A 17,082-nucleotide genomic window follows, 5' to 3' on the forward strand; every position below is an offset into this window, starting at 1 on the left:
TGTTTTGGGATTTATATTCTTTAATGTGCTCTATTTAGCCAGAAGGGATTTTTTTAAATCCATCCAAGGCTGTAAAGTGTGGAGAGAAATTAAAAATAGATTGAATGTGTCCTATGTCATAAAATCACCTTTATAGAAAACCTACTTGATTTCCTTTCTCATACCAAACATCAAAATATATTGTTTTATTGTTTATTTTTATATTTGAATTGTACCACAATGGCTGACGTAGAATATTAAAAAGCTGTATATCGTTATCTTTTAGTTTTAACTTAATTAGCGCAATACTTATATAATTAAAAACCTCTTGCCAGAACCCCAATTTTGTATGCCTTGATAGTTTAGAAGAATAATGTCTGTTTTTTTCCTTTCTTTGTAATAGTGAGATAAATATAAATCAAGCTCATAACTTTAGAGTGACAGTATTAAAATAGGTTTGTCTGTATGTCTCTCTCTCTGTGTCTGAGTTGACTAAATTCGATAATGAGCATTTTCTATTACAGCTAAGCAGAGATAATATACAGTTACATAATAGTATAATTACCACTTGATGATAATCAATTTACCATAGGCATAAGTTTGTTTATTTCGTTATTGGTGAAAATTTTTATTTTATAATAAATTATAGAAATGGGATTTTTTTTTCTTTCCAGAATAAATGAATTAAAATGGGAGTGAGAACTTGTTATTCTAATCTCAAGTCTCTCTTAACCAGTGAACAGATGAAGCTACATGTGTAAATGACTATGGATACCTATGTCAACATGTCTTTTAGTAGTATATTTAAGAAAGCGACGAACTTGTTGGGTATAGGTACAGATAGTGTTAAATCACCACCATTAGATGGAGAGATTATATATTGTAAGAATAACGTGTGTGTACATCCACCAGCACCGTTAACACTAGAAGTAGAACATCATCCTGGTTATTTAACAGTTAGAGCTCAACAAGATGATGTAAGTATATTTCATAATGCATGGGTAATATTCGTCATGTAACGAACTCAATAAGACAGTACTTAAAGAAGATTTATACTGGATTAAAACTAATCTTCTTCCAATACAGTCTTGTCGAGTTTGTTGCTTTGGAAGTATTATTTTTGGTTTTTAATCCCAACCGTATCACCGAGATCTAACCTTCTTCAAATACAGTATTATCAATTTCATTACTTGGGAAATATTACTTATATACATTATTATTTTTCCTTTTATACCCATTCGTCTCACTGAGATCCACTGTACCAAGGATTCTTCCACCCACCTGCTATAAGTTCAATAAGGATTTAATTTGTCACAGCCTTGGATTCTATTTAAATTAAATAATGATGTATGTGCACTATATTCCATCCATACATGTACATCGATTGCTACCTGATAATACACATGTCTGTATCTCTTAAATATAGATTACAATAAAGCAATCGTTTCTGATTGCTTTATTGGTCCTTATAGTGTGACAGTACAATCTACCAAGGAAGAATCCAAAATTCAGTGCACTTAATAAGATATTAACTAGAAACGCAGACAGCTATTTCATTCTCATCTTTTCATTAAATATATCTTCATTATATACAAATTAAGTAAAGTCTGTCCATGTAGATTTATTCAGAAAGGTAATCTCAAATAAATGTCAACAAATGCCAGTTATTTCTATATTTTAATTTACTGCTTTATTAATATTCCATATTTCTTATATTACCTATGGACAATTAGAAGTAAAATTTGATTCTAATCATGTCACCAGTATTCAAGACTTTTCTACGAAGTAATACTGGGCTGATGGAGACAATACTAGGAAAGCTTTTGTACAAAGTAATATGGAAAATGAAATGAAATGAAAATGGAGTTTAACGTCCTACTTTTCTGCTCTGTCCGGGCTAATGAAAACAATACTGGGGAAATCTTTTGTACAAATTAATATAAGATTTTTGCTAATGAAGACGATACTGTGGAAATCTTATTAAAAAGTCTTGTTACTAGATCAATGGTCACTTTATGATGTCTTAAAATGTATGTTTTTCTTTCTAGGATAAAGGTCCAACATTATTTCTAACATGGATTCCGAATGCTTCTCTAAAAAAGAATCCAAAAAGTATTGAAAGTAGTCCAAGTAAACCTAAAGGGTTTACTCCACGGGCCAGTCCTAGGAAGGCACCAAAACAAGAATTTGCTAAACCTGATGAAGATACCTCTCCATCTCCTGTTGGATCCCCAGTTGACCAAGCCAGTGTAACCTCAAACTGTCTCAGTGAACAAAAGTTAGATAAGGATCAAGTACCAGTCCAGAACAAAAAACACAGTGTAGATAATACAAGTCTTAGTTCCGATTTTTCTCTTGGTTCGCGCGATGAATCTCACAGCCTGGATAGCTGGCAGCATAAAGAAGATGGAGGATGTCGCTTGGGAAACAAGTTAAGCTCTAGTTGTAAATCTCAAACAGATTCGGGTATTGGCTCTGAGGAAGCCATTACAACGCATAATATATCCAGTGTACAGAATAATGAAAAAGGTACAGGGTTAATAACCAAGCCTTCGAAAGTAGGCGTTAATGTGAATGACTTGCACGAAAAGAACTGTAACTCTAATGGTGAAGTTAAAAATTTGTTGAATACCACTCCTTCTAAAGATGATGATCCATCATCTCAGGAAAGCGATGGATTAACTTCAGAAGAACAATTAGCGGCCATGATGAAACGTAACAAACTCCATGCTAAAGCTCGTGATTCTACTGATCCTGCTCGGGCTGTTAAAAGCATCGTCATGGATGGCGATCAACTTCAAGTCGTGACAGAAGAAAAGGATGTTTTCCTAGAAGCATCCAAAGATCCCCACGAAAAAAACATCAATAAAAACGAAAGTAAATTTGAAACAAGTAGTTCTCAATCCACAGATGTTGAATCTTTAAGTTCTGATTCAACCAATCCTAGCCCGTCTGACAGTCGATATGAAAGCCTAGTGGCTGAACTAAGACAAAACGGTATTGGTCAGAATATTCCTGAGATTAATTATTATTGTGACACTCTAGAGGACAGTGGTAAGAGACGTGAAAGTATTAAGTGTGGAATACAAGTTCCTAATGAACTAGATTTAAGTAATTTTATTATTCCACCACCCAACACACCAATGCTAACACCAGATATTTCTGTGACTCGTTGCCGTAATGATTCTTCTTCTTCTTCTTCTTCCACAACAACTTCGGGACCTGACTCCCATCCTCCAACTCCTTACTCCTCTGATGCTGAATCACTTCCTTGTTCCCCATCAAAAGAGGACTCTGTTCACTCGTTGTCAACAAGTAGTGCTGGGTCTATAACTACCTATAATATGACTTTCCCAGAGAACTCAGTATCTTATTCTAATTATCGGAAAGAAAGAAAAAGTGCCAAAGAACAAGTTTGTGGAGTATTTTCTGTAGACCTGGGTGAGTATGTTTTCAGTGTGCCAAATCCAAGCATATTGAAATGAGTTCTAAACCGTTTTCTACCATGTACTAAATTTTATGTAAATGGTTACTCATATAAAGGTATTTTCATTCAATATGCCTACATTTATATTTCATTTAGCACCTACATGTAGTCAATCATGACTCACTAGTATTATACAACATTTGTGAAATATTCCCCTATTGTTAGTTCGTTTTTCATTTTGAGTGAAATCTGTATCACTACAGGCCTGGGACTCAAAAGTCCATGGATACTTACACTTGATCTGATGTGTACGTTTGTTGTTTGTGATGTCTGTATATTGTGTCTTGTTTGTGTGTGGTGCAGTCCCCCTGCACTTACTATTGAGATATATTGTAAACACGCAGTTGGTTATGACATAAACTAGAATAATATAACTACAGAGAAAAAAGGAAATAAAATGGGGTTTAAGTTAAACTGTTTAACGTCCAACTTTTCTGCACCGACTGTCAAGGGGTGTTTTACGTACACGGCAGTGTGTTCACTGGACCCAGGTTTTTAGTAAAATCCGAACGGCTGGCAGAGAAAAAGTAGTCAAAGCTTAATTTTACGACTGTGAAAATGTGTTCCAATTCTGATATGTACAATGCCCACCTTCAAATTGTCTTATATCAGTATCAATATTTTATAGTTAAATCGTGATAATAATAAAATATTAAATCTACTGATCAGTGACAATCACCATTGTAACAGTTTCTCTTTAAATCTTTTCGAGTCAAGTTTAATTCACAGACCATGCACATTGGGCAATTTTTTTTCCTTTTCTGTCAAACATATTTTATCTTAGTAGAGGTTTTTCTGTCATGTTATTCATATATCAAAATTTTACAGTGCAGACAGAAAATTAAATTTGAGGAATAATTAAATGAAACTTAATATATAATTTATTATGGAAACCAAATGAAAGTGACATTCATGTACATTTGATGTCACTCTACCTGTATGATGTGATTTCACAATTGCAAAGAAATAAACTAGTACATTGATAGTAAATATAAGCCTTGAGTGACAGTTTGCAATTGAACACAATATAAAACACAAAACAATCACTGGTTAGTACACATATAGCTGAACGTTTGGACAAGTCTTCTCTGATTGTTATCAAGCACAAGAGAACGCTCAATGTCATCCTATTTGTGTACAAACTACTGATTTTTTCCCATATAAAATGTGTTGTGTCTTTTAATAGTAAATATGGTTCTCAATATATTACAGGTCAGATGAGGTCGTTGCGATTATTTTATAGTGATAACGAATGTACCCAGGGGCAAGTTGTTATAGCTAGTCCTGAATCACAGTATAAAATATTACATTTTCATAGTGGAGGACTGGATAAGCTAGCAGAAATATTTGAACAATGGGATCTTTTCAGGAAATCACAAGTAAGTAAATTTAATTTTTTATAAATATAAAAATATATTTTTTTTTTTTAAAAATATATATTTTTACATATCACGACAGAATAAAAGAAGAAAACAAAGGGCTTATGTTGGGTTTTTTGCAAGTCAACATTTGTCATGTTATAAAGAAACTTGATGTTGTTCAGAAATAAATCCATTAGTTAACAATCGATCATTATTAATTATTTTAATGAAACTTGACAAAATTGGCACATTAAAGTAACGATACATCATTTGCATTCTTCGGCAATCTCCGCTAAAATATCAAATTTCTCATATTTTAATCCATGCTAATATGTGCTCATATTGATTATTTAATTAAGAAATCAAAATACCAACGCTAGATAACCTCCTATCAATTATGTTCGCCCACAATTATATGGCTGCAGGCTTATAGCATAGCGAACAACAAAGATCAATGAAATTTTAATTCAATGTATCTTTGTAAATACTGAACGAAATTGAACCATTTTTGGACAGATATTAGAGATTCATCCTCCACAATATTGTAGTTTACAAGGAATTCTTATTGCGCTAAAACTAAGATGATGAAATGAGAATTTATTTTTGAGAGCTTGTATAACTTGTATCTTATTGTTTGTGATTTAGAAGAACCTTACTTAAAACCATTGATATTTATTATATTGAATCCCTTGTAAACTACAATATTGTGAAAGTTGAATCTCTAAAAGGAATATTAATCAAAAATTGGTTCACTTCTGTTAAGTATTTACAAAGATATGAAGAATTCAAAATTTTGTCAGTGCCTACTATATGTGTTGGGTAATATCTTTTGATGGGCCTCATTTTAGTCGGATTGAATCATAGCTGGGAGATTATCTGCAGTTGAATTTTGATTTCCATAATTACAGCATAGGCTATAAAATATTGAATTCAGTAGTTTATTTTCTGGTTTTTATCTTATATGTAGTGAACAAAGTGTTTTTGTTGTAGACAAAAGATAGCGACACACCATATCGACAGTTTCTAGTTATGAAACCCCAAGTCACCGACGACCAGTGTCATCCTGAGGAAGGTGTGTATCCCAGGGTAACAGAGGACGTTTGGCAATCACATATGATGGATGATGGCATCATAGAAGATGATTATCAACTCAGAAAGGTTTGTTTATTAATTGAACTGGTATATTATTTCATTTTTAAAAGTTCTTTAATCAATTTAGTTGAAAAAATGTCATACAGGTTGTCATAGATGAAAAAGATGTTAATACCAAAACGTTTCTACTCCCTATATTTATCATGCCAGTATCTATATAGTCTTACAAAAATATGTATTCTTGACTCAGAAGATCGGTTTCCATGCAAAAATAGTTAGTTATTTAGATTCAGACAAGAATTCATTCTTGTCATCATAAAGTAGCTGTGATCTCGTGCTATGACGTATTATTGCACGTAACTAAATCCTAATGTTTATCATTAGGGAGGAAGAAGGGCATACACCATGTACAATGTAGAGTGCTTTGAGGAAAATGTTGCCCAGATGTTTTTGTCTACTCTCCTTCGAATTGCAACTATCAAAGGTCATTTAAATTGCATTCCAACATGCACGCAGTTCAGTTTTTCCTCCTATATGAATGGCTAGACATATACCTTGCCAGACCCTCTTTCCTGTACCACTATAAGGGAAACACATTCAAAAATCCAAGGGAACTTCTGGTTAGCGACCCAGTGCCTTGCTCATTTAACAACCATAGCTCCTAATCTTTTGTGAGGTGATCAGAAATAACATTTGTTTTGTTTTTTGTTGATATTTCAGGCAGTATTTTTTGGAGGACTTGATCCTCTACTTCGACATGAAGCTTGGCCATTTTTACTTAAATTCTATCCTTTTCATTCAACATTTGAAGAACGAGAGAAAATCCGTAATGATAAATATATTGAGTATCAGAATATCAGAAAACAAAGGTAGGTAGGATTTTGTTTGATAAAAATATATCTTTTATAAAATATTATTATGTTAAATTTGTTTTTGTCTGAAGCATGTACACCACAACCAAATCGCATCTTGAATCTATTCGTGAAAGTGAAGAACAGAGAGATTTAACATTCATTCAAATCAAAACAAAATAGGTCATTTGGGCATATACTCCTGTTTTTATGACATACCCTGTGATATACATCCCCCCCCCCCCCATCCCACCCCAATTTCTAATGTGATAATAATCAACATATTGCCATATTAGAACTGTTTACATGTAATATTTGTTGATTTTGATGATTTTTGTCTATGATTTTGTTTTAGAGAATCTATGAATGAAAAAGACGCTGAGAGGTTCTGGCGAGCTATTCAGTGTACAGTAGAAAAAGATGTTGTTAGGACAGATAGAAGTCATCGTTATTTCCGTGGTGAAAACAATCCCAACATTGAAATATTAAAGTAAGTTTCATGTTTACAATTTAACCAGCTAGCCTTTTGGTATTGACCTGAAATTCTTCAACTGTGACGAAAGTGATTCTACTCTATTAACGAATATGAAAAGCCCCTAATGTTTTTATTTAAAGACCAGTTGCTTCCCTTGGACTAGTGTTATAGAAAGGGTTGTCAAGTTCAATCCATTGAAGAAACAATATTTTCATAATTTATGAAACACATCTAGTCTTTGTATGCAATTAAAAGACACTATATAATGGCCATCTACGTACTTAGTGAATTTTACAAACCGCCACATTTCTCAAATAAAACATTTGAAAACAACCTTTCTTAAATTGGTTGTCAACCAAAATAACATTTGTGTACAGTAATAGATGTTACCGAGAAATAAATTATGGGCATTATTTAAGAATATTACAAATACCATTAAACTGTTAGAATTTCTGAATTGTTACAGGTACATATTCTATAATTGGTATAATTTATGAGGACAAATTACTGGCTGCTTTAAGCATTAGTCCTCTTGCCTTTGTGACCAATGATCTAGTACTGTTCCAGCCCTGTCACAAATAGATAACATTATAAAAAAGATATAAACCCAGTACTCGATTTCGAGTAGGAGGAGAAGAGACATACTGAATTTTAGAAACTAAATGTTAACAATTTCCTTAAATTTGTTTGACTATCAATAGTGACACATTCATATGGAACATACGTTTATTTCTGGCAACATTTTGACAAAGGTTCTCTAATATTTCTCAGTAAAAGTTTCCACCTTTCGAGTATGATTTTTCACTTCTTATTGCTGAACTTCACTATGTGATCAAAAGCCATCTTTTGAATTTCTAGCATGTTTTGATTTAGATTGAAGCAATTGTAAAAACCTAGTCAAGTATATTCAGAGTGATGGAAATTGGATATTTCTAATGAATTTTTGAAAGTTTGGTTTAGCATATTTGTTTTTAATTTCAGAAATATACTGCTGAACTACGCTACAGCTCATCCACAGATGGGTTATACTCAAGGCATGTCAGATTTATTAGCACCAATTCTAGCAGAAATACAACATGAAGTTTATGCTTATTGGTGTTTTGAGGGACTCATGCAGAGAACTATATTTGTTAGTTCACCTCGTGACAGTGACATGGATAAACAACTTGTAAGTGTACTTTTTATTTCAATAATTTCTTCATTTGAAAGTAAGGGGTGCAAATTTTCCTCTGAGCTGTGCCGGTAATACCTGTTTATGCTCTCTGCGTTTTATCTGATTTATATTTCTGCTCAAATATAAGTGACATTAAAAACATACTTGTTTTTACATTTATTGGTTGTTCCTGCTTAGTGAAATAGACCAGACTTATGACTTCCTCTGTGAGGGTGTCAAAAGAAATGTAAAAAAAATGTATTTTGACACCTACCAGGACATGAACTTTTGAATGAACATTTTAAAGAATTAAAACAAGTATGATAGTGCTATATAGACCAGGTAATGGGCATGACATATCAAAGTCTGTCAATCGATGCGCAGTTGTCCAAGGAACAAACTTGCCAAGTTTAATGTCAATCATACTTGAAATTGCCAGAGCATTAGGCTTATTTTGAACAGTGTTGCCCCCAAGAAGAACAACCAGATGAGTAACACACAAAAAGAAATAACAACAATCAGTGATGTTTTTATTGATTTCCAGAGCTATTTACGTGACTTGCTGAATCTAATGGTGCCCAAATTTTACAAACATTTGGTAAAATTAGGAGATGATGCTATGGAACTTTTATTCTGTCACAGGTATTATTTTTGTCTATCATCTATAGAGTTATGATCAAGATTAACCTGTTTCATTTAATAGAATTTTAAAGATATGAAACGGATTGCATTTGGCTATATAAATATTAAAGAAAATGAAATTTATAAATGATAATGGTGATGCCCAATTTATATATTGTCAAATGGTTTTAATTAAAAACAATCAATATTTTTGAAATCATACTTACATGGACATTGCTAGAAATCCAACATTTTAAAAAATCGTAATTTTACATACTCAATCAATTTCAAAAGAAAATCCAAAATAGCAAAAGACCCCACCCACACACACACACCCACACACGCACACTTTGTGTATAACCCCCAAGAAACACCCCTTGCAACCCCTCCCCACTTAGGGTATAACTCTCACCTCCACCCTCACTTAGTATATAACCCTCAAGAAACTCACTCCTGCTTATAATTAGTGCATAGCCCTCAAAAAAAAAACCACCCCCACCCCCTCATTCAGTGTGTAACCCTCAAGAAACTCACTCCCACTTAATGCATAACCCTCAAGAAACACACACACCCAACTTAGTATATATCCCCCAAGAAACACCCCCCACTTAATGAATGTATTTGATAATTATTATATTTCAGATGGATATTACTGTGTTTTAAGAGAGAATTTTCAGAACGTGATGCCTTGGTGATTTGGGAAGTCTGCTGGTCACATTATCAAACAGATTATTTTCATCTATTTATTTGTGTTGCTATCGTATGTATCTATGGTGATGATGTTGTTGAACAAAATCTTCCTGCTGATGAAATCCTCCTTCATTTTAGTAGCTTAGCTTTACACATGAACGGTAGAATGGTCTTAAAAAAGGTAAGTAAAAACAACTGGCAACAATGAAAGAACATCACCTCAATAAACTCACCCCAATCTGATTAAAACACAGATCCTATTTCGTTTCGTTTTTATAGTTCAAAGTTTCGTTTTACTTGTCTTTACTACACTAAGAGTTGTTATCATTGACGTGTTCGGAATGGTGTGAGGGATTAGCCAATGAAACGGTCTGTTACGTCGAGCTTTAGGCGTGTTTTGCACGGAACTGTGGTTAATCAATTAGTAACATCAATGCTGATTGGTTATTCAAATGTCTGACGTCATAGGTTTAAAAGCCCCTCATATGACCTTTGACGCGACCTATCGCTACAACCGGTCAGATCTTCATGTAGTGTAGGCCATCGAAAGTATATAAAAAAAAAAAACGGAATATAGATCTGTATTTTAATCAGATTGAAACTCACCCCAGTTTAGTGTTTCACCCTCAAACAACCCGTGTTACATGACCAATACACTAGAAAATATGAAAGGAGATAAATGGTTTACAGTAACATGACCAGCTGAAGCTTCTTGAGAAATAAATGTTTTGAAAAGTGTACAAAATTCTGCTTTCTACTAGTGTTTTATTTAATGTGATAGGATTTAGGTTTTTGCAGAAATATCAATATATCTGTTGTATTTGATTGTTTCAGGCAAGAGGGTTATTACATCAGTATCGTAAAAGAAGGAAAATCCCCTGCACTCTACATGGACTCTGTACCCATTGTGATCCAGGTATGTGGGACAGTGGACATGTACCTACTGTAGAATGTATTGGACATCCAGATGATACTCCATGTCCTTATTCTAGTACACCCAGTTCTCCCAGTTCCCCTAACTAATCATACCATCGATCTCAAGTAATGAACACGTTTTTTTTTTTTGTCCATACCGGATTTTATTTGTTTATTTCTGAAAGAGAGGTGATCTCCCTTTAATAACTTCCTCCAGAATTTGTTACCAAGGTTACTTCCAACTAGAGTACCGGTACTATTTAAGGAAATTAATAAAGGTCATGCAAAAAATATTCTGTTCCTTTAAAACATTCTGATGTAGGAGAGAGGTTTTGATATTTTTGATTTTATTTATTGAAAGGAACACGTGGCTTATTACAAACATCAAATTCCAAAGTTCTACATTTATAGGGTGACCCACCATAAATAAATATCTCCATATATCTCGACAATTACGCCACAATATTTATATATATGCCAAGCCTCAAATCAGTTTCACACAATTATAGTCACCAAATAAACGATCATGTTGTACTTAATAAGCTATGACCATTAATCATGTATAAATAATAGACTGAAAACTGGTTCCAAGAGTCGTCCATAACATCCAGACACTTTTGAGTAAAAGATAGGTTACGTGCCCTTGTTTTGAAATTTGTCTCGCTTAACCAGTCTATCGACCATTCTACGTCTGATTGACAGGTCGGGATAATCAAGACTACTTTTTTACGAAACATAGCAGAAAGCTAGAACAAGAAATTGAATTTAGAAATAAGCACGTTAGGTAGCTCAACAATCGTTTTAAGAAGCTTGTAAAAGTAAAATGAAACTACTGCTAGTATCATGTTCCTGCCTAACCCGAGTGATTCAGAGATATTATTTGTACTAAACCAAAAGATGCCGCTCTTAACGGTACAGTTAATGATAAAGCGATTTAAAAAATGAAACAAACGTAATTTCTAAATCTGCTGTAATAACCAAGAAGCTTAATTTTACTGCTATTCAAAATCGTCAACAATAATTTTTTTACGGCTGTAATAGTTGATAGATTTGTAGAGAATTGCACGTGCCATGGCTATTTATAGTATCATACTGTCAGAAAGTTGGTCTCGGCACGGCGAATGTGCACGCTTCAGTGGTAGTCTCGAACTATCAGCGGTGGGCTGTATTTCTGTGTGTACATGGGTCACCCTAACATTTATTTCATCACATGTTTAGGCATGCTGTATAATGGAATTCACTTACATAATTACTAATTCTTGGGTTATATATGTCAAGTTTATTTGATTTATAAGCACACTTGTCTTGATGGTTTTCACTTCCTGATGAACATGAGTCAATTTCAATTACATTTATCAGGGTTATATATGTACACTATAATTAAACCTACTGGAGCTTTCTGACTTCCAACAGGAAATGTTTACTACAGTTACCTCCCTTTAGCATGGGAAACAGAAACATGGCATAATCTGTGTGAATGTTTTTATGTTTTAGAAAAATAAATTACCTGATGAATTTGTATCTGAGAACCAGAATATCTGTTTATGACCATAGTATGAATGTATTGTGTTACCAGGATATTGATCGGGCATATTATTTATATTTAAATAAGATAACTTTATGTACACATGACCAAGAGCCAACATGATTTTAAGATGGCTATCATACATATAAACCTAGTAAGGCTTGTATACAATTAGCTGAACATTTATTGCAATACGTATATATACGAACAAATATAAGGTCAAAAATGTTATGTATTTAAAGATTAAAACAAAAAGGGTGGCTTAAATAATACAAATATTAAGGATTGATTATATTGAATAATATTTGGACCAATAACATTTAGGGATAGTCGTTTACATGTGTCATCTCTATACTTGCAGGTTATTTGGGCATGTTGTGTCTTTAAGTATACAAATTTTATCATTATTGATTTATTTAGCAATCTATAGATATTATAAGATTTATTTAGCTATCTACAAATATTCCATATAATTTAAATTATATTATGTTTTAAAATTTTATTGTTTTTTCGTTTAATGTGGTTGCGGACTTTAATTAAGATGAATTGAAGAACAAGATTATTATATACTGATCATATTGAATCTCAATATACTGCCATTCCAAGATTCCAGTCAAATTTAAACATTGAATCTTAATTACTCAATTTTGTGAAAGATTATTTATAATTTACAAAAACTAATGTTATTATTAATTTATTTTGCATATTTATTAACATTCCTGATAGAATATTATTTCATGTAATATGTTCAGACATGGTTACGATGATCGATATGACAGTCATAATAAGAATTCCAATATCAATTGAGAATGGACCTCTTTTGTTTGTAAAAATTAGTTAAATTTATAGACTCATTAAGATGTGTATTTAGAGACTGATGTATTATATGAATTATATAAATTGTATTTAACTACCTTGTATAAACATTGTATTGTACTATATATTCCCTATTAAACATTTGACTGAATCAGGCAGCTAAAAAGCATTGAACAAAATCGCTAGAAATTACATATTAATACTCTGGATTCAAATATTAATAAATGATGTATAAGTAATAATATATAAACGTTTGAACAAATAATCAAGATTGGCGCTGTGTGGCATGTGATTTGCAGCAAAATATATTACATATTTTATACAGATGACTTAGGAAATACTTTGGTAATGTTCATGAACTCTTAAATTGAGCTAAGTTATGGAAGTAGCTTTTTCATTTGTTAAGAGCGAACAGATATGTTCTTTGATTTCAACACTCAAAAAATGAAAAGGCTGTATATTAAGTTTTTGTTTCTTTAAGTTGTCGCTGTATTCATTTTTATGAAGATTTTCGTTGTATACACGAAACTCTCCTCACAAAAATGTATTAAAATTATATAATCTGATAGCAGCCATCACCACAAAAAATAGCTAAGAAGAATTGATGATGACATGGTTTCAGATATTTAAAATTATTGTCTGAGTATTTGTACAATGTCTATAGAAACTTCAATCTGATTAAAACACAGATCCTATTTTGTTTAGTTTTTTATAGTTAAAAATTTAGTTGTTATATAACTCGCATTCTGGTTGAGGTGAGAGGTTAGTTGATGAAAGGGTCTGTTGCCATGAGTTATTGGCATGTGAAGTACAGAACTGTGGGTATCCTACTAGAAACATCAACGCTGATTGGTTAATTAAATGTCTGACGTCATATGGTCAAAAGTCGCTCGTTTGACCCCTGATGCGACCTTCCACTACAACTGGTCAAATCTTCAAATAGTAGAGTCCATCGAAAGTATAAAAAACGAAACGAAATATGGATCTGTATTTTAATCCGATTGTAAAAACTTTATATTGTTAATAAATATGTTAATATTGTTACAGTCTCATCATTGATTGACACTATATTAGTTGTGTTTGTAGACTACATATTATGTGGACTCGTCATAGCAAAATGAGTCGGTTGCAAGTCTTTTACGATATGAACAATAATGTTAAAATAGGCTAAAACTATCTTTTTAATGATATACCAGGAATGGTAAAAGTTTAGATTTTGTTCATGTATTATCGTAAACAATGACATCCAACTCATATTGCTGCCTACTGGTAATATATTTATAGTTTTAGAGCTGTGTGTGGGTTGTAGCGTAATCTTTATTTCATAGTGTAATAATATATATTTATCATTATTGATTGTACATAAAATATATCAGTATATATTACACTCATGTTAATTATTACGCATTGTGTTCTTTTTATTCATGTATTTCACGGTTAAATTTAAATATTTCAATGAATTATCAAATATTTTTATAGTACCTATATTATACATAGCATTGGGATTTTGTAAAATTTAAGAAGTACGGGTACCTAACATTCCTGTAGAAATGTTTGTTTTGTTAAAACAGAATTACACATTTATTTGAGTTTTAAAATATAAATTATAAATACCAGTACTCAGATTACCTGGCATTTAATAACTAACGATTTATTATATAGCATATATTATGGTACAATAGTTTATTCAATCTATATAATAGGTCTACAGATATTACATAACAACATTGATACCACCGTATTACAAGACTACAAGGCAATAGGGTACTTATTTACCACAAATTCACAGATATTAAAAGGATATAATTATCTCAATGCCGTGTTAGAGCTACATACCATGGGTCACTGTGTCTCAGTCCATAAGTTTGAAGCTTACTTTTTCAGGGGAATATACTTTTCCCCTTTTTTCCTGGATCTTTTCTTTAGCTGTATATGTTGTTCCTAAAGTTACTTTAGGTTACCTTTTCATGCGAGTCACATTATTTCCAAATAGCTTTTCAGATGGCAATATCTCGACAACTCATTATATAAATATCACAGATTTTCACAGATTACCATTTTAAACATAGAGATTCCTTTAATTACATGTATATTGTTATCTTGTGAAAGAATCACATACCATTCTGTGCTACTCAAAAATTACATATAGGCCTACTATAGGTTTCATATTCTGTTATCGTAGAATTTATTTGTTAATGATTGTGTAGGCTAATATTATGAGTATGATCAATGTCATTATTTATATTACTAGTTTAATCTGTGAAATGAAGTATGGTCAACGTCATTATTTGTATTACTAAACTGTGAAATATTTGCTTAGTACAATCAATGTCATCATTTATATTACTAGCTTTTAAAATGTGAGGAAAATATTGGTTGTGAGTATGATCAATATTCAATATCATTATTTATATTACTAGTTTAAACTGTTAAATATTGTTGTGAGTATGATCAGTGTCATTATTTATATTACTCGTTTAATCTGGGAAAGATCTATTTATTATTAATTTAATTGTGTTGCATGCTATTGTATTATTGATGTTTCATAATATTGTTATCTCATGTGCAAGCTCAAATTACTCAAGTGGTATATGATCTGTAGATAAAACAGTAGGAGATTTGTTTTGTATAACTACTTCCAGTTATGTTCAGTATTGTTATATATTCAGATTACTCAATTAGTTAGTGATCTGTAGATTAGATTTGTTTGTGTTCATGTATCTACCGTTAAATACATATATGTCTGGTTTCAAATTTGTCATTCAATGAATGAAGGCCCATGTATCTTTTCTTGTTTACCTTTTTCTCTTGTGACCAAATGTTGTTTTCATATACTACATTCCTATATTTCTCTTTACATAAGAGACAATATTGAGTTTTAACATCCTTTCAGGACTAACACAGTATATATTTATATAGGCTATATAGTCTGTGTGTTTGTCATGTATAAATGTGGGACTGAAACCACACCACATCATTTGCATTGATGACACCACTTGCATTAAATTAACTTCTAGAAACAGTGCGAATTCGGTCAATCTGTGAACTGATGTGGTACAGGGTTTGAATTAGATCATAAATAGAAACTGACTTGAAATGGCTATAATTCATGCAATTGACTTGAAATGGCTATAATTCATGCAAGAAGTGATCAATTTGACTTGTCACCGAATATGGTCTCAAAATTTTATTCTCTCAACAGATTAAACCTCATAATTACTTACTGTTATACATCTATGTACATTATTTAACATTGTTAATTGTTTGTTTTTCTCTTCCTAATCACTAGTCATTGTGTAAAAATACAATGTATCATTCTGTTATATTAATTAGTTTGTTTTATTTTAGCCCTACAGAGGGAAAGAAATTGTTTTTTTTAACCTCCACTCAACACAAACTAGGTCATTTCGGGACTCACATATGCTTCAATTTTATTTCAGAGAGTCACTTGAGTGTAGGGTTCTTTTGCAGTGAGAGGAAATAGGAGCACCCAGACAAAACCCACGATGTTGGACAGGCCAAAGTCTCAAGTCGTGATAAATATTTTGAGTCGAGTAGCAAGACGGGTCTTTGATGCAACCTAAGCCGGACTTAAGTTTGAGTTGTGGGACTCAAGTTACCACCTCTGGGTACAACCAGTTTACATTTAAAATTTCATAATTACTGATTTCAAGTGAGTAGCAAGTTGAGTCCCATCTTCAATAGAAGGCTTGACACATATCGATTTAATTGCACATTTATCTTTTTTCAAAAGTATTGAGCAATCAAACTGATTATCTATACTTAGTCTAAGCATAAAATATTCACGATCAAACCCAGTCAATGTTTTGAAGTACCTGGTAGTGAAACTATACACTAAGTTTCATCACTCTCCATCAGTTAGAATCAAAGTTATCTTGTCCAACCAATGAAACTGCTGCTTAGCTCTACTAAGCTTTAGTGGAAAATGTTAATCATTGAACTCAGTTACCTAGTGAACATCTACATCAAGTTTAAACATTCTACCTTGTTATGTTCCAAAGCCTTGACCAATCAAATTGCTTATTGCTACTTAGCCTAAGCAGAAAATGCTCATTATCAAAAATTGAGGTATTGATGTAATGAGAACTAAAGATAT

At 32.2% G+C, this 17,082-nt stretch overlaps 1 protein-coding gene across 2 annotated transcripts in view; it reads left to right on the plus strand.

The window, feature by feature from the left end:
• Nucleotides 1-16,288, plus strand: part of LOC126811928 (TBC1 domain family member 16) — a 37,070-nt gene extending 20,782 nt beyond the window's left edge. For both annotated transcript variants that reach the window (XM_050537989.2, XM_050537990.2), the window contains exons 2-11: nucleotides 654-956; nucleotides 2,028-3,420; nucleotides 4,679-4,845; nucleotides 5,818-5,985; nucleotides 6,640-6,788; nucleotides 7,126-7,260; nucleotides 8,227-8,413; nucleotides 8,943-9,040; nucleotides 9,662-9,890; nucleotides 10,544-16,288. In XM_050537989.2, coding sequence (XP_050393946.1) covers nucleotides 741-956; nucleotides 2,028-3,420; nucleotides 4,679-4,845; nucleotides 5,818-5,985; nucleotides 6,640-6,788; nucleotides 7,126-7,260; nucleotides 8,227-8,413; nucleotides 8,943-9,040; nucleotides 9,662-9,890; nucleotides 10,544-10,732 — 2,931 coding nt within the window. In that variant the 5' untranslated portion in view covers nucleotides 654-740 and the 3' untranslated portion in view covers nucleotides 10,733-16,288. The remainder of the gene's footprint in view (nucleotides 1-653; nucleotides 957-2,027; nucleotides 3,421-4,678; nucleotides 4,846-5,817; nucleotides 5,986-6,639; nucleotides 6,789-7,125; nucleotides 7,261-8,226; nucleotides 8,414-8,942; nucleotides 9,041-9,661; nucleotides 9,891-10,543) is intronic.
• Nucleotides 16,289-17,082: the final 794 nt, after the last annotated feature.

The sequence above is a fragment of the Patella vulgata genome, chromosome 2 (assembly GCF_932274485.2).
Source record: "Patella vulgata chromosome 2, xgPatVulg1.2, whole genome shotgun sequence".
NCBI lineage: Eukaryota > Metazoa > Mollusca > Gastropoda > Patellidae > Patella > Patella vulgata.